Source organism: Nothoprocta perdicaria, unplaced genomic scaffold, assembly GCF_003342845.1.
Source record: "Nothoprocta perdicaria isolate Ctin4 unplaced genomic scaffold, notPer1 scaffold_208, whole genome shotgun sequence".
NCBI lineage: Eukaryota > Metazoa > Chordata > Aves > Tinamiformes > Tinamidae > Nothoprocta > Nothoprocta perdicaria.
In genome coordinates this window covers 397,692-412,659 of record NW_020455294.1, presented here as the reverse complement: position 1 = coordinate 412,659, position 14,968 = coordinate 397,692, and the positions used below count along the sequence as shown (strand labels likewise).

The window sequence follows — 14,968 nt, the reverse complement described above, 5'->3', positions numbered from 1 at the left end:
ATAAAATGCCGCATCAAATGTCTGCTTTCCTTTAACTATTGCTGTCAGAAAAGGTGGATAAATCCCACGAGGTTTTTCCAGTGTCGTTCTGGAGCATTTACAATAAACAGGGAGGCAACTACCTATGCTGGCACGGAAATCCTCTCCTCCAAAGACGACCGCGTCCAAACGAAAGCCAGCTCGGGAGCCTGCTCTCAGTGCCTCTTCGCAGACAGCCTTCAAACGAGAACACAGCATTAATTTCTGCAGGAATGCAGGGAGCACGGGGGCTAAGGGCTGCTACCTCGGCTCGTCATTGCTAAAATTTGGAAATACTTTGGCTAAAATTGCTTCCACTAAGCAAAGCTGTTGCAGGTGTTTGCAGCGTGCGGTGCTTTAAAATGACTCAGCAAATAGAAATTATGTTTGGCTAAGTGCATACACATGCCTACATGTATGTGTGTAGCTATAGGACACCATCCTCAGTTCCCTACCTTATAGCAGAAGCTTTCCATAATGCCCCAGGTATTATGGTATTTATGGTACTTGGGCTATTTATGTAGCAACACGGAACTAAACGCTTGTCAAGCATTGCCTAAAAGCAATCAAAAATTMTTAAATTTGATTAAGCACTTAACAGCATTGCACAAAAAAAAATCTTTTGGTAAATAAATAATATCTTTTATTAAATGGCTGAGGATTCCTTATTGGATTGATGGCCGGTTTAAAGCCTTTTGTTACATATAACTAAAAAATAGCTAAGAAAGTTAAAAATGCAACAAGTAACTGCAGAAAAGTATTAAAGTAAAAGCAAGGAAAATTTTGCTACTGCAGTTATTTGGAAGTGCATTTCCAAATTACTACAATTGTGTATCAATATTTGACTAACCTTATTATTTTAAGGATGTCTCAGGATGTATGTATGTATGTATGGGAGCGTCAGATGTAATCCCAAACTCTGCTAGTGGGTGCTCGTCTATGGTGGCTATCGGGGTAAGGAATTATTATAAAACAGACCCCTTTAAAAGGCACCTCTCCTGCCAGCGTCGAGAGCTGCAATATTAAAACTTCCACGGGAAAAAAAAGAATGGTCAGACTGCTTCAAATGGAATTGAATGGATTTATGCGGGCGAGTGCAGCCCGGGCAGGAGCAGGTTTGCGTGGCAGGGCTGTGCGAGGGGCGGGAGGCAGCAACGTGGGGCGCAGGGCAAGGGGCTGCCCGGCTGGTGGCCCCCGAGCCGCCGGGTCGACCTGGTGGCCCCGATGTGCCCCGCTGCTCCGCGGCTYCTCCGGGAGCGGAGGGCAGGGGGGCTGCCTCGCTGGCGTCTCCCCTTTCCCCCTCAGCCCGGCTCGCTTTTGTGGAGAGAAGCAAGAAGAAAAGCAGGGGGGCGATGCTGAAGAGCGGGAGGTGTTTGTGTGTGTAGAAGAAATAGCAGGAAAACAGTATAACRTGCGATCTGAGCTCAAACTGCCTTGAAAAGCAGCACGCTCTTCGGACAGGTGGTGTTTGGAAAGTTTAATTATGCAGTGAATCTGAGTGTTAACCTTCATCGTAGGCTCTTGTGAAAGGCTGTAACATGAAATTTGATTGAAATGTTATCAGGAGAAATCATTATAAAGACACCAGTTTAGGAACAGTGAAATAGTTTTTTTTTTTTTTTTTTTTTTTTTTTTTTTGACATAGTAATACAAAATCAACTTTGATAGTTGTTAAGCAGTCCCGTCTGCTGCAGCAATGTGAGTTTCCCAAATCATTTTGGAAGCATGTTTGTACTAGAAGGATGTTAAAAATCACCATCATAATGATGTGGAGAGGCTTTTTTATTTGGCATGGACTATTTTGAACTGTTCTTTCACTGGAATATTTGGGATTTATGAAGGCCTTTGCAATACAAACAYGAGCATTAAGCACGTGAATGTTTTAGGGGACTGAAAACAAAACGCCTGTTATTTTTCCACCTCTCTTCTCTAAAGTAGTTGCTGTGACACTATGGACTATTTCACTTATCTTAGATTGCTGYGATGATAAAGCATGAACACTTCAGCCCCATTAAGAGCTGCTTACCTTAAAATTGAGCAAGCCCAGTGCGGTTTCCACAAAAGGGATAAAATTCATTGGTTCTACAAGTGTCCGGCCCTTTAAGTGGTGGGAGAACCTGTCTGAAAACTAAAACGAGACAGCGTGAGCAATCGGAGGGAAAAAAAGAAAAATCATTCGCGAGGGTCCACGTGCCCCGACAGCACCGCGTCCTCCACCTGCTCGCACCTCCCCGTCCCAGCTTATCATTAAGGCAAGGCAGGGAAAGCAGCTTTTAGGCTGGGCTCTTGGGAGGCCTACGTGGCAGCACCGCGGAACGGTTCCGAAGTTGCCAGGCTCGGTTAGGAAAAGCAGAGCAAAACTAAACAAAAACCCAAGGGAAAAGGGGAGAGGCTGGGGCCGTGCGCCGGGCACCCAGCACCCCGGTGGCGGCCGGCGCCGAGCAGCGCCGCGGTACCTGGCGCCCCGTTTGGTTTCGGGCCGGCACCGACACCGGCGCCCGTGCGCCGCGGCCCTCCAAGTGGCACCCGTGTGATTCATTACGGCACCGCTGCCCTTTGTTCGGGAGGCTTTTCTTCCTAAGTTTTTAGCTTACCTAGGAAGGCCTTAAAAAGGAAGTTTAGTTCTTTGAAGACCAAAGCTCTCCAATTTTTTCCATGAGACCAGTTCACAGCTAGCTCTGAGCTGCCAGTGGGGTAGCCCAAATTCCAAAATCTATCATCTGGAAACATACAAAAGCTCTCGCACTGATTTTTTTTTTTCCCTCTTTCAAAAGGGGGTAAAAAAAAAAAAAGGGCAGAAAAAAAAAAAACCAGCCCTATATTGTATATCTATTATGTCTGCCCAGATCTAGGAATTCGCAAGGAGATAAACACATCACAGGTACGGCAAAGACATTGTCGTAAATAAAGACAAAAATAACATATGCATATATTTTAAATTTAAGGAATATTCGACTATTAATGGATCTCAAAGGAAGGGGAATTTTAATCATCTCTCCATTCAGTCTCAGTTGGGTAAATCATATCTAAGAGATTTGCATAAATATAAACCATCAAAGACTTTTCATCTTCAAAGGGGGTTTCAAGACCCTATAAGCTTTGTACTGTAATCATCGCAGGTCACAACCCTGCAGGAATAAGGCTGCTATGGCAACATAAAAAACTAATGCTTAAGGCTTAGCATAATATTCTGACTAATAGAAAGGAAACTCATTTTAAAAGCTGGCAGCCTATTTACCAGAAGCTGGATTAGAGGTGTTATTTCCCCTTTTAGCTTCCCCYACGGCCCCTCCCCGAAAGAAGGAAAAATCTAATCACGAGGATCTTTAAAAAGCTTTTGAGCAATTTGCAGTAACTTTACAATTAGGCCCAAATAAATCACAGCTTTCCGCCATCGAGAACGGCGTTCCAATCTCCAACTTTTCCTTGGGGGGAAGAGAGAGACGGGCACCCACGAGCGTGCAGGGAAAACCTCTGTGCTTCCTACGTGCGGCTGCACCGGGTGCCAGGTACTTCCAAGCAAATACAGGAGGGGAGGCGGTCACGTCACATCAGCTCTCGTATTTAGGCTGATTTTTATTTCTTAGATAAAAAGAGAAAAATCTACCCGGTTTACACGAGAGGTGCCAGGTGAAGCAGCCCGTCTCTCCATGTATTTTAAGCTGTTTAAAAAGTCACGCTCCTGCGATTTTTAGCATCTTTTGTCCCGAAGGTAAACACGGGGAAAGAAAAGAAGGTGTAATTAAATACCGGCTCCCTTCCTCTCCCTTTGAACAAAATCTGCAGCAAGCGCCCATACAAAAGGTAACGAGTGCAGAAGTTTCAATTAATTTTTCCTTCTTTCTTTTTTCTTTTTTTTTTTTCAAAAGGAGGAGACGATTAAATGTTTCCGGCCCGGTAAAGTGTTCATTTCAGGGAGAAGAGAGTGAAAGCAGAAAAAAAAAAAAAAGGGGAAAAAGAAAAAAAAAAGGCAGGAGGAAGGAAGGCGGAGGGAGGCGAACAAAGCGCGGGGAGGGGACGGAGTAGCGGGGCACAGCGCTCCTTTCAATTCCCGTGCACACCCAATAGTGTGTGGGGAAGAATGGCCACTGGTCGGGATTTGTGGGAGAATTGTCCCGCCACAAAGGCGCGCGGGTCACGCTTGTTACGGCCCAATAAGCCATGCCAGTCAAACAAGTCCCCGCGCCGGGCACAAAAGGCGAGCAAGAGATTGGCGCACAAAAGGGAACAAGTAAGCCCAGCTTTTCCGCGGCGCTTGAGCCGCCCGGCGCGGCGGAAGGGCGGCTTGGCGAGAGGAGCGGCGCGCGCGGCCAAGGAGGCGCCGGCGGGGAGAAGAGGCCGGCGGGCGCCCGTGTTGGGGGCAATCACCCCGGGCCGAGCGACGGGGAGGCCGCTTCGCCCCCGGGACGCGGCCTACGGGACCGCGCGCCCCACGGGAGGGCAGCGCCCGCGGTGCCCGATAAGGGCCCTGCCGTTTTGGGAGCTCCGAGGGCCGCTCGTGCCAAGGGGCGCCTCACTTTCATGGCCACAAACCCCGAGCAGGATGAGACTTTTAATTAAGTGCCGGCAYGAGGGGACGTGTCGCCCCTCGTGAGCTCACCCACATCGGGGAGGCTCTGCTACTGGATTTATCACAGAATCACAGGATGGTTGAGGTTGGAAGGGATCCCTAGAGATCACCCAGTCCAATCTCCTGCTCCAACAGGGACACCCAGAGCACGGGGCACAGGGCAGCATCCAGGCAGGTTGGGAAGATCTCCAGAGAAGGAGACTCCACAGCCTCCCTGGGCAGCCTGTGCCARGGCTCTGGCACCCTCACAGGGAAGAAGTTCTTCCTCACAAAAATCCCCAACCATGTTCTATCCAAAAACATCATGCTGAATAACTCGGCGTTAATGTGTCACTGCCTTTTTGCCCAAATAACGGTATCGCTATGCAAACTCTCCCCCCTTCTTAACAATTAAAACAATTATGGCGTAATTAGGCCCATTTCAAAGTTTTCTTAAGTAATTTGACATGCCAACCATTTAAATTTCAGGGTTTTATTGGCTGAAAAGTCACTCATGAAACACAAACACACCTGTCAGCAATTAAAAAGGAAGAAATAGAGAACTGTTCAGGAAATAATATCTGTGCTAATTAAAACCACTAGTTAAAAGCTTCCTGTTTGTTCCTCCAGTTGCCCCAAGGAGTGACCTTCCCCCCAACCCATTTTTTTCATATGCTGCTACCATGTTTTCCCCATTGCCCGGCATGTAACTAAAACACCCCTTTTTGCATCTCAGAATATTTGGAAAACAGCTGGATACTAAGACTTTGCTTCTGTTTTTCATAATATACTGGGCCATCCATATTGCTGCTTTACTGACTGTGGAAGGAATAAAGCTAGTTTTCTTCATAAATGCAAGGTGTTTCGTATATGCTTTTCATACAGCACATCTCAGGCACATTTAAATGTATGTGTTCCCCAATTATCTTACCCAAACATATGGGTATTTACATTTCATATGGTATTTACAACCTTCTTCATACAACCTTCTCTCAACTCAGAGTCATTAATCTCTACGCCTGCCCTCTTGGCCCAGCCACTTCTGTCAAAAGATACTACGTAGGAAAGCAGGTAACTACTCACCCATTTTATTTCGTCAACATTTTCAACTTTTGGCAGCATGATGCTTGAAGGAAGAGTCCCGGACTGCAAAAGCACCTCCAGATCTTGTTCTGCCAAACCACTGGACACAGAGTTTATCCGAACGCATTTTTCCGTGTGGCCAAAGTCAAACTCTTCAAGTGTTTTCACCACTGCCAGTCTTGCTTCTCTCTGCAATATATATATTTAAAAGGACAGGAAGAAAGAAGGAAAAAAAAGGAAAGAAGGAAAGAGAACATTTATTTTCTATTGACAAAGAAGTCCACTGAGCAGAAAACTTGCTAAAATGGTGATGGAAAAAGCTAGACAGCTGCTATATATTTTGTCCCCAAAATGTCTGTCACTCTTGGTCTTTTTCCACACCACTCATGATCAGCATCTCCCAGAGTGAGCTTTCTCATTTCTTCATAGCTATTAGGTAAATGTTCACCTTTCAGGTCTAAGTATTTCTTCAATGCCGCTTGTAGAAGGCAAGCAGTGTGCCCAGTGTTACTGAAGGTGTCCAGCAAACACCAATCTTTATGTGATGTGTTATCATACATTTATATACGATTGTTGTAATTCATTTTTCTCTGGTATATTCTGAAATAACACGTACATTATTTTGGTGAGCACAGATGCATCTTCATTGCCTCGGTTTTGCTACAAACACCTTTTCCTCTGTAAGTGTGAAGCTCATGAAAGCCCAAAGCAGCGTGTGCGACTCCCRTGTCGTGAGCACACCCAGGGACCCTGTGGTTTCCCTTGAATCCTGTAAAAAGATCCTCTCCTAGTGACACAGGGCACAACCTCCAAAGCCACTTGCACCTTGTTGCCATTCGATCACAGTTTCTTGGGCTGTAAACGTACAGATCTGCTTAATACTTGATCAGCATTAAGGATACTCAAATGTTTTACGGCCACGAAACACTTTTATCAGCCTCCAGAAGAAGAGGGCAGGGGGAAGGAAAGCACTTGGGCTCCCGACTTCCGGCCAATTTCAGTTTCAAAACCAAATTCCCGGTGCTCGCCAACAGCCCCTAACAAATCCCTATTGTCAGAGCGAACTCTTATCAAAAGTCATTTCATTTGTGAAGAGCTTTTACGGCGCTAATAAAACTTTAAAGCTCCTGGCTCGCGCGCGCCCGCTCCGGAGCGGCTTTAACCACAAGCAGCCGCTGACCGGCGATGCCCGTCGAGACAGCGGGCGAAGCCGAGGACAAGAAGGGAAAAAGCTCCTCAAAGTCGATACCCGGGCTCACAGCAGTCAGAGGGACAGCACGTGGTGGCCTGTTTAAAGCAGGCGGCCCCGACGGCTGCGGGGAGAGCGGCAGAGGCGGCCCGTGATGTGGCGCCGAGGACGCCCCTGTACACGCCATCGGCTTGGTGCTGCCAGCCACACTCCTCGGCAGACCTCGAACATGCGCCCCACAGTCCACAGGAGGAGAACATAGGCTCCCAGCRGAGCCTTTTCCAGAATTACACAAACCCTATGATGCCATTTGTGGCCAACACGGGCGCCCTGCGCTGCCCTTCTCGGAGCAGGAGCCGCCGGCTCTCCGGGCTAGGCGCGAAGTTTCCAGGGCTAGTGCAGCGGAGTTGTTCAAAACGCCCCTCTCCAAACCAATCTACGCTCCTAATTAAAGTCAGATTATCGCAGTTTCAGCACACGCTGATTCAATTTGCAGAATGAAGATCTCCCCAAATCATCCGCCAAGGCAGCATCCAATTCCCACGGAAGGCGCATCCCTGGAAAACTCCTCACAACCTAATTCATTATGTTTTTTTTTTTTTTTTTTTTTCCCCTCCAGATTATAATAATGAGCAGTAGACCATCTCAGTAGCTGAGATTTTCCTCCCCAGGCTGCAAACTCCCTTCCCAAAAAAGACAGATCGTGTCTTTCTAGGTATATTTCCATACAAAACACTTATTAACAGGCTGTTGCTGTTATCAATTTACATAAACTAAATGTGCAGCCCTCTGGTACGTATCCCAAAAATAACCAACAACTTCACTGAATTTATACCAACCAACAAGCACGGGGAGGGGGGTTGCTGTTTTTTTCCCATATTTTAATAGAAAATATGTTGCTATGTTAGTTAACACACCCATGCCATCTGTTGGGTTGAGAATTGATGCGTTTTCTTAGAACTACTACATTTTAGGTCTGTCTGCCTAGATCTGTCTGCCGACAGATCCCAGGAACGTGAATAACTCTCTCCCATGGCAAAATGCTTCGAATCAYCAGCGTTCCAGATCTGGAAGCGATTCACATTTTTAATCATGGGCCAAACTGTCAGGACCTGGTTGCTCAAAGCCAGACCTCCAGAGAGGTCTCACCCTGCATCTATCCCAAAAAAAGGGGGGAAAATCTCTGTGGTGTTTGTGAGGTAGCGTCAGGTCCTCACACAGGTTTCCAAGAAAGCATTTCATGGGTAAAYTGGAAAATGTAAAAACATGGAAAGCCATTTCTGCCTCATTATGCAATGGATTGCRGGTACTACTCTTTTTGTGTGGTGCCTGCAAAAGCCACCTACACTACTTTAAATAATAGCAGAGAAAAAAAATGGTCATGATACAGCAATGCTTTTATAGCGATAGATTTAAGAATGAACACACTTCCCAAATTGTATACAAACACCCTGCCAAGAACGGCCAAGCTGGGGATTTTAAAAAGCAGTGAGAGGAATGATTTATTGTGCTCTTCCCAAGAGAACTACACCACCAGACAGGACTCTGCCATGAACAAATAGGCGATAGAGAAATCAACCTAATCATTAAATATAAATACATTACTCCATCCCAAAGTATCTTGGGATTATTGTACCCCAAGTAATGCTCGGCTTCCATGGGAGGAACCTTCCTTAATAGTCTTCCATGGAGGTTATTAAACTGAGAAATTAAAATGACAACAGACAACTTCTATGGTAAGCAGCGATATTAATAAAATGCATCCAGTTGGCAGCTTTTGCTGGAAAACCCATTCTGGGGCTATTTAAACGTCACCACACTGGTCAACGGGGCTACTTCTGCGCTGGTTCTGCTTGACGGTGAGGAGGACCCGGGCAGATTTTCACTGCCCCGTCCAGCGACGGCCACTGCAGGAGAGAAGAGCTGCGGTGACGCAGCATCGCGGACGAGTCCACCTCCAGCGAGGCCCCGCACAGACCCCGGAATTAAAGACAGGAGCCAGGACGAGGCCGGCTCGATTGGCACCCGTTAAGGCTAATAACTAATCCTCACAAGTTTCTAGCGCTGCATTATCAGATCTGCAAAGAAAACAACATCCGTCCACTTTTACACTCCAGTGGAAGAGGTGGTCCCTCGCGGCGGGGCTGCACAGTCTCGCCATCTGGAGAATAAATCGAGTGTGAAGTACAGTATAGTTTGGGACCAAGCTCCGTGGCGGCAGCCCAGCAGTTAGTTCATTAGTTCCAAACTTCCAGGGATTAGCGCGGTATCAATTCTGCTGTCGGATGGGATAAGGCAGGCAAGAATAGGAGATCCGAGGGAGAATGTGACAAGCCGGGAGGAGCCTCGTGGGCTCCGGCCTAAAATGGCCGCGTACGAACGCACCTAAAGCAGCTCCCGACAGCAGAGCCTCCTAACACCGCAGTCGCACCCGGCACCTTGGCTCTTCTCCCATGGGTTTTGTGTCCTGCTTCTCCTTTGAGCTGTGGGGCGGTCCGGAGCCCTTGGGCTCGGAAGCAGCAGGAATGGCCGGGCCCGGGCAGCTCAGCCACCCGCTCGGCCGGGACGCAGCGCTAATAAAGAAATAATGAAACCAAGATGTGCCGGCGCACTGAGCTCGTGCGCTGCGACACAAGGCAGGAAAACCAAACAAAAAACGTTTCCTACTCGCTTTGGAAACTGGGAATATACCTCACCAGGCAGTTTTCCGGCACTGCGATTTCCAGAACTGCCTGATTTTGGGAAGAAAAGAAAAAGGTCAATATCTGCATACATACATCCTGTTCCTTTTGAGTTGCAGCTCTGTTTTGTTTCCTTGTTCTTGCATATTCTTACCCCTTTTTTTGTTTTTTGTTTTGTTTCTTGAGACCTTGGGGTCTTAGTATAGATATAGTGAGTATACGTAAAGATATATATTTATACATAGCTCTCATCCCATTAACATCTTAAAAAAAAGTAATTCATGTAGAAATGTACATATATGATGCACTAAAATGGCTGGCCCGAATGTATCATCCTCATTGCAATAATAAGTTTGCGTGTTTCAAATGGCAGCCGAACAATTAATTACTGTAATCACAACTCAAGTTATTTTTTGTGGCAGGTCTGACATGATAAAAACATACAATTATGTGTTAATGTTACTTCCCTGGAGTGATTTGTTTACAGAACTTGACAGTGCTGAATCTTTTGTCACTTATATTCGCTCATACCGCACAAAGCTTGACGTTGCCTTTCTCCTATAAGACACTGCAGAAGTGCGCAAGTGTGCCCATAATATTACACTGGCAACACAGAGTGTTTGCAGGGGGAAACCCTGACATTTTCTCCATATAGATTTATAAGATACAGAATAGGGAATACATACAGAATAGCTTCACATTCACAAACAGGATTGGCAGGAGAAAAGAAAAATTACATTTGTTTTCAAGGAAACAAAGGCAATCAGCAATGTGGAGCAGAATGTTTCTGAAAYCAGGAAATACTTGCTCATGATACCTGTCTTCTCCTTGCGCCAGATACTTGTAAGAAGAAATCTTCAGAATGGTAAATATTTATTCCTCGTTAGTCCAAAGAACTGTCATAAGAAAATACATACTTTGCAAAAAGCTTCCAGCAGCTGCTATTAAATCATTTATTTTAGTTACGTTCTAGGCTGATTAGTCAATTCATTTGTTTTTTTTTTTTTTTTTAAGAGCTGTGCAGTTTTAAAGCACATTTGCTTTCAGTGCAGCGGAGAACATGCCCAACCCAACACGCACTCCTAAAGGCAAGAAGCGAGGAGGCTGCGGGAGAGGAGGCCTCCATGGGCTACACCACCATTTCTCCTCTGCAATTTAGACACACACGTGTTTTAGACTGCTGCAAGATTCTGATTTTTCTGTTCTTCCTTCTTGAAATGTTCAAAAAAAAAGTTTTTTTTTTTCCTTAATAATGATTTGGTCTATTCAAGCCTTCTCTTTTTTTACACAGTCCTTCCTACTTTTCTGATAAGGAGATCCTTTATCACCTAGTGATTCACCTGAGTGCATCGCGAGCATCTGCTGCTTCCCCTCTGCTCTGCTCACTGCCTTTGCACGCTGTACGTGGTGTAGCAACACCCAAACTGAAGCCAAGTACCCCCGCGTTACGAACCAACCCATTTAATTGTGCTCTGCTGAAGCATCATCATGGCCCGACCCTGCTTCCTAGAAGCTTCATTGCAGCTCTGGCCATGCTCTAACATTCCTCGCTGTAATATTTCTCCGTGTTTCTGGAGGAGAAGGTCTCTCAAAGCCATTGGTGGATCCCTGGTGGCTGCCACGGAGCCTTAGCAAGCGTCCCCCTCCTCCTGCTGCCGCTGCTGGGGACCCCGGGGATGGCTGACGGAGATTATCCGATATCATCCGCGCTGGACAGTTTCCAGCTAGGACCATGCGGCAGTGCTTGGGCTCAAGCTACAGGCAAAGTGGGGGACAGAGGAGCAGGAGTTTCTGAGCAGGACCACGGTGGCAGGCAGGGACACRGAGCTGCGAGCGGCACGTGGCTGCCGAGCCAGCAACGTGAGGACACTCACCACRAGCAGCACAAATTGTGTGTAGGATGGTTTTCATACGGCCAGGTCCCTTGTAAAAAGTGTAACCACAGGCCCGTGTGCTGCTAGYATGAATGGACATACAGAAATGTTAATATAATATGAAGGTTTAGCATAAATCCCTCTGCTTGTTCTAATACCGATGCAGTATTTTCTGTACATGTGAGTATATGCATAAACACAGACAGGCTTCTACCTTAGGACTGTGTGTACGATGCTATTTTAAACCTTTTATTTTTTTTTTAATCATATGCAAGCGGCTCCAGTAAAAGACAATTTTGTTCCCGTACGTAGGCAGCTATTCTTCTGTCTGCCAACTTTCATAAACACTTACGAAAGAGATGTAAACAGCCTTTCAATTAAGACAAATCAAGCTAACACTAATTTAAGCTGGCTGCAAGATGCAGTCTCTTTACTTTTCGCCCAGCTTTCTGCGGATGCTTTTCCTTGTGTGACAGATTAGCATCACAAATGAAAATGCTTTAGAAGCATTAGTGTTAATTAGTCTTCCTGGACAGTCTGAATGAGCTGTTGCATGATGAGATGAGACCACAGAATATTCAATTTGATATAATAAAAAAAAATGGCTTCACATTCCTTTCACAGGGCACAAGAACTTATCCATATGTTATGGTTATTTTTATTTTAAAAATATTCTGGTTTAAGACATATTGTCTTGGCATAAAATATAATAAATTATTATGGAAAATGTTCACATCTAAGCATCCATGTATTATTTTTGTAAATGTATCTTTTTGTTAATGCTGGTAATAAAATACATGTTTGAGCAGGAGGGTTGGACTGGATGATCTCTAGAGGTCCCTTCCAACCTCAGCCATTCCATGATTCTGTGATACTGGTCTTCCACATTTTGTCAAAAGTACATCTAATTTAGCAAAGCAATAATTTTTATTCAGATTTCAGGTGTGGTGCCTCTAAGTGAGCTATCGATCAAACATTTCAAAGATAACCAAATGTCTGCTATCAAAAAACATCTAATTACCTCTTCAATTATTATCAGTTTGAGAAAAAAAACAATTAAAACTGAATATGGCAAACACGAAACAGTGGGAAATGTTCAAGACAAAACACAGATAAAATAAAGGTAAAAAAGATAAGTTTATCAGAAAAAGAAACCAACCACAAGACTGAAACTAAGGAAAAATCTTCTAAATTAAGGAAAGCACCTGCAGTATTCCTTGAACTGTTAAGACAGTTCCTAAGCTGAAAGGGAGGAAGGGTTAGGCCTGCTTGCCCTGAAAGATCCTGTATGCTAGTCCCAGACTCATGAAAATCACCTATGAATGTAAGCAGGTAACCTGTGCYATGGCCTTGTTCATCTGCCCTTTTTTGGAAGCAAACTTTTCCCAGTCTACCCGCAATCTCAGCAAAACTAGGTGTGCTAAAAAAACCCTAAAACTTGGAACAACCATGTTTTRTTTTATTTTTTTAATTGTATAAATACTGCTCTATGATCACCTTTTTCATATAGCAGCCTTATCTGGCAAACTAACAAATGAGGGATTTGTAAATTGTAAGGGAGCAAAATTCTGAAGAATTCTATAAATCCAAGGGTTTACAGGTSATCCCCACAGTATGTACAACCAAATGCTTGTATAAAAAAGCTCTCCTCATCTCCATCCCATATTTTGAAGCTAAATGGTGTCATTTTGTAGATGCATGTGTTTCCATGCAACAGATTTAGCATGGGATTTATGATACCAACTGATCACTCAGAGGTCATATGCTGAGCAAGGCACACCATGAAGTCCTCCCACTGTCTAGAACAGGAGTTCTTAAACCTTCTCATTTCATAGGTGCCTTTTCAACGCAGGGATTAACTCGCAGGGATTAACAACGCAGTCCTGTCCTCTCAATTTCTAGTTATGGTTCCTATGAGGATATCCATGTTGTCTTATAACTTAGCACCTCACTTCACTTGCAGATCTTGGGTCCTGAATGCCAACATGGCATTAACTGCCAGCTTGTATCCTGACTCTCCTGTGGAGGGATTTGTCTCTTTCCTCTAAACCAAAATGACAATGTGGATGTAGAGATGGCTCTCTCCAGGGATCAGCTCCAAAGAGCAGTATGGACAAGATGGTACCAAGTCACCCTGCTCATCAAGGCCTTCCAACACTCACATGCGTTGCCTTGGCATGCCCCAGGGTGTCCAACACACATCTTCAGCTAAACGTCAGAAATAGTCCATGTTGCTCCTTTTATCTCAGGGGATAAACTGTTCAAACAAGGGAAAATGATACTGAAAAATAATTACATTCTTATTCCACCTGAGCACTGCCCTAGGTCATCGGGAGACCCAGAGCCTCTTGCTCTGTATCCATCTCTGCAACCAGGTGGCTCCAAAGGGTCCCCCCTAAGCAACATGGACACGAGCCCTTCTGCCCTAGCAGGCCTGGGCAGCAGATATCACTCATGTTGTGGAAAACCACACGTCTAAAGCCTCGAACTGCAGCAATTGCTGCCACTGGAGAGTAATGTAAGGAGAGCATGAACATAATCTCAGATGCCTTCAAGTTTAGATGCTTGAAAGAAGTAGAGGCCAGAAGCGCTGACTAGGTAGCTCTCCATAGGGTTGTTAATGTTGTTCAACATGGGGAACTTTGATCTGGGCAGCTTTACACTACATTGGCACARCTCTTGCCTTCCTGCAAGCAGACTTGCTTTGTACACACATTTCCCACCTTAGCAAGACCTAACCTCAGTATATCAGATTTTGCATGCCAGAAATCCTTCCTCCTCCTCTACTGGAAGGGCTTCCTTCTGATGGAGATCCCAYTTGGATGGGCGGTTGTGACCAGTCAAGGAACCCCAAAACCCCATTCCCCGGTAAATACATGTTTTAGCACCTCCTGTAGGCAGCATTGCTTCAGCTAAAGACATCATGAGGCCACTCACTCATCGCTGTTCAATATGGGCAGAGCACAAAAATGGGCAAGAGCACAGAAATGACGGCGCCCTTCGTCTTCCCCTGAAGTGGCAGAGAGGAGACAGSCCCAAAATGCCACATCCTGCATGTCCCCACATCACCAGTGACTAGCTGATACAGACAGGGCCCTCGTGTGTAAAATAAATAAAATTAACTCTGTGACTCACACACTCACGGCAAGGGGTAAGGACCTTTGAGAAATGACTTCACTTGTTTTCTGGGGTCTAAACCAAATCTGATGATGTGAATTTGTGCCTGCCTAGACCTGTGATCAATGTTAAAGTGAAACAAGTTGTTTTCYTCATTGTAGAAGTGATACCCAAAGTGGTGGTTATTTTCTAGGTCAAATCTCCTCTGTGCTAATCTTATGTTCACAGTTTTTGTACTTCACTAATATAAAGGAACTGTACATTAGCAGTACAAGATAATACACATCTTTACAAACATGCAGAGTTTATTGTTTATTGGTGTTCTTCAAAACCTTCTTAGGCTCCTCATTCAGATACTCCTGGAACAAATTATTGGAACTGGCCACATGTCTTTCTTTAAGCTTTTCTTCCTCATTAAATCCATTATTTTTAACAAGAACCTGACTGAGGAGGTGCT

The 14,968-nt window shown here is 45.2% G+C and overlaps 1 protein-coding gene across 1 annotated transcript in view; it reads right to left on the bottom strand.

Annotated features, from left to right (window-relative positions):
- The window catches only part of CLYBL (citrate lyase beta like), a 94,605-nt gene that overhangs the window by 18,964 nt on the left and 60,673 nt on the right, over positions 1-14,968 (bottom strand). The window contains exons 4-6 of the mRNA XM_026038331.1: positions 5,651-5,839; positions 2,045-2,146; positions 123-216 (exon numbers count right to left, since the gene is read on the bottom strand). Coding sequence (XP_025894116.1) covers positions 123-216; positions 2,045-2,146; positions 5,651-5,839 — 385 coding nt within the window. The remainder of the gene's footprint in view (positions 1-122; positions 217-2,044; positions 2,147-5,650; positions 5,840-14,968) is intronic.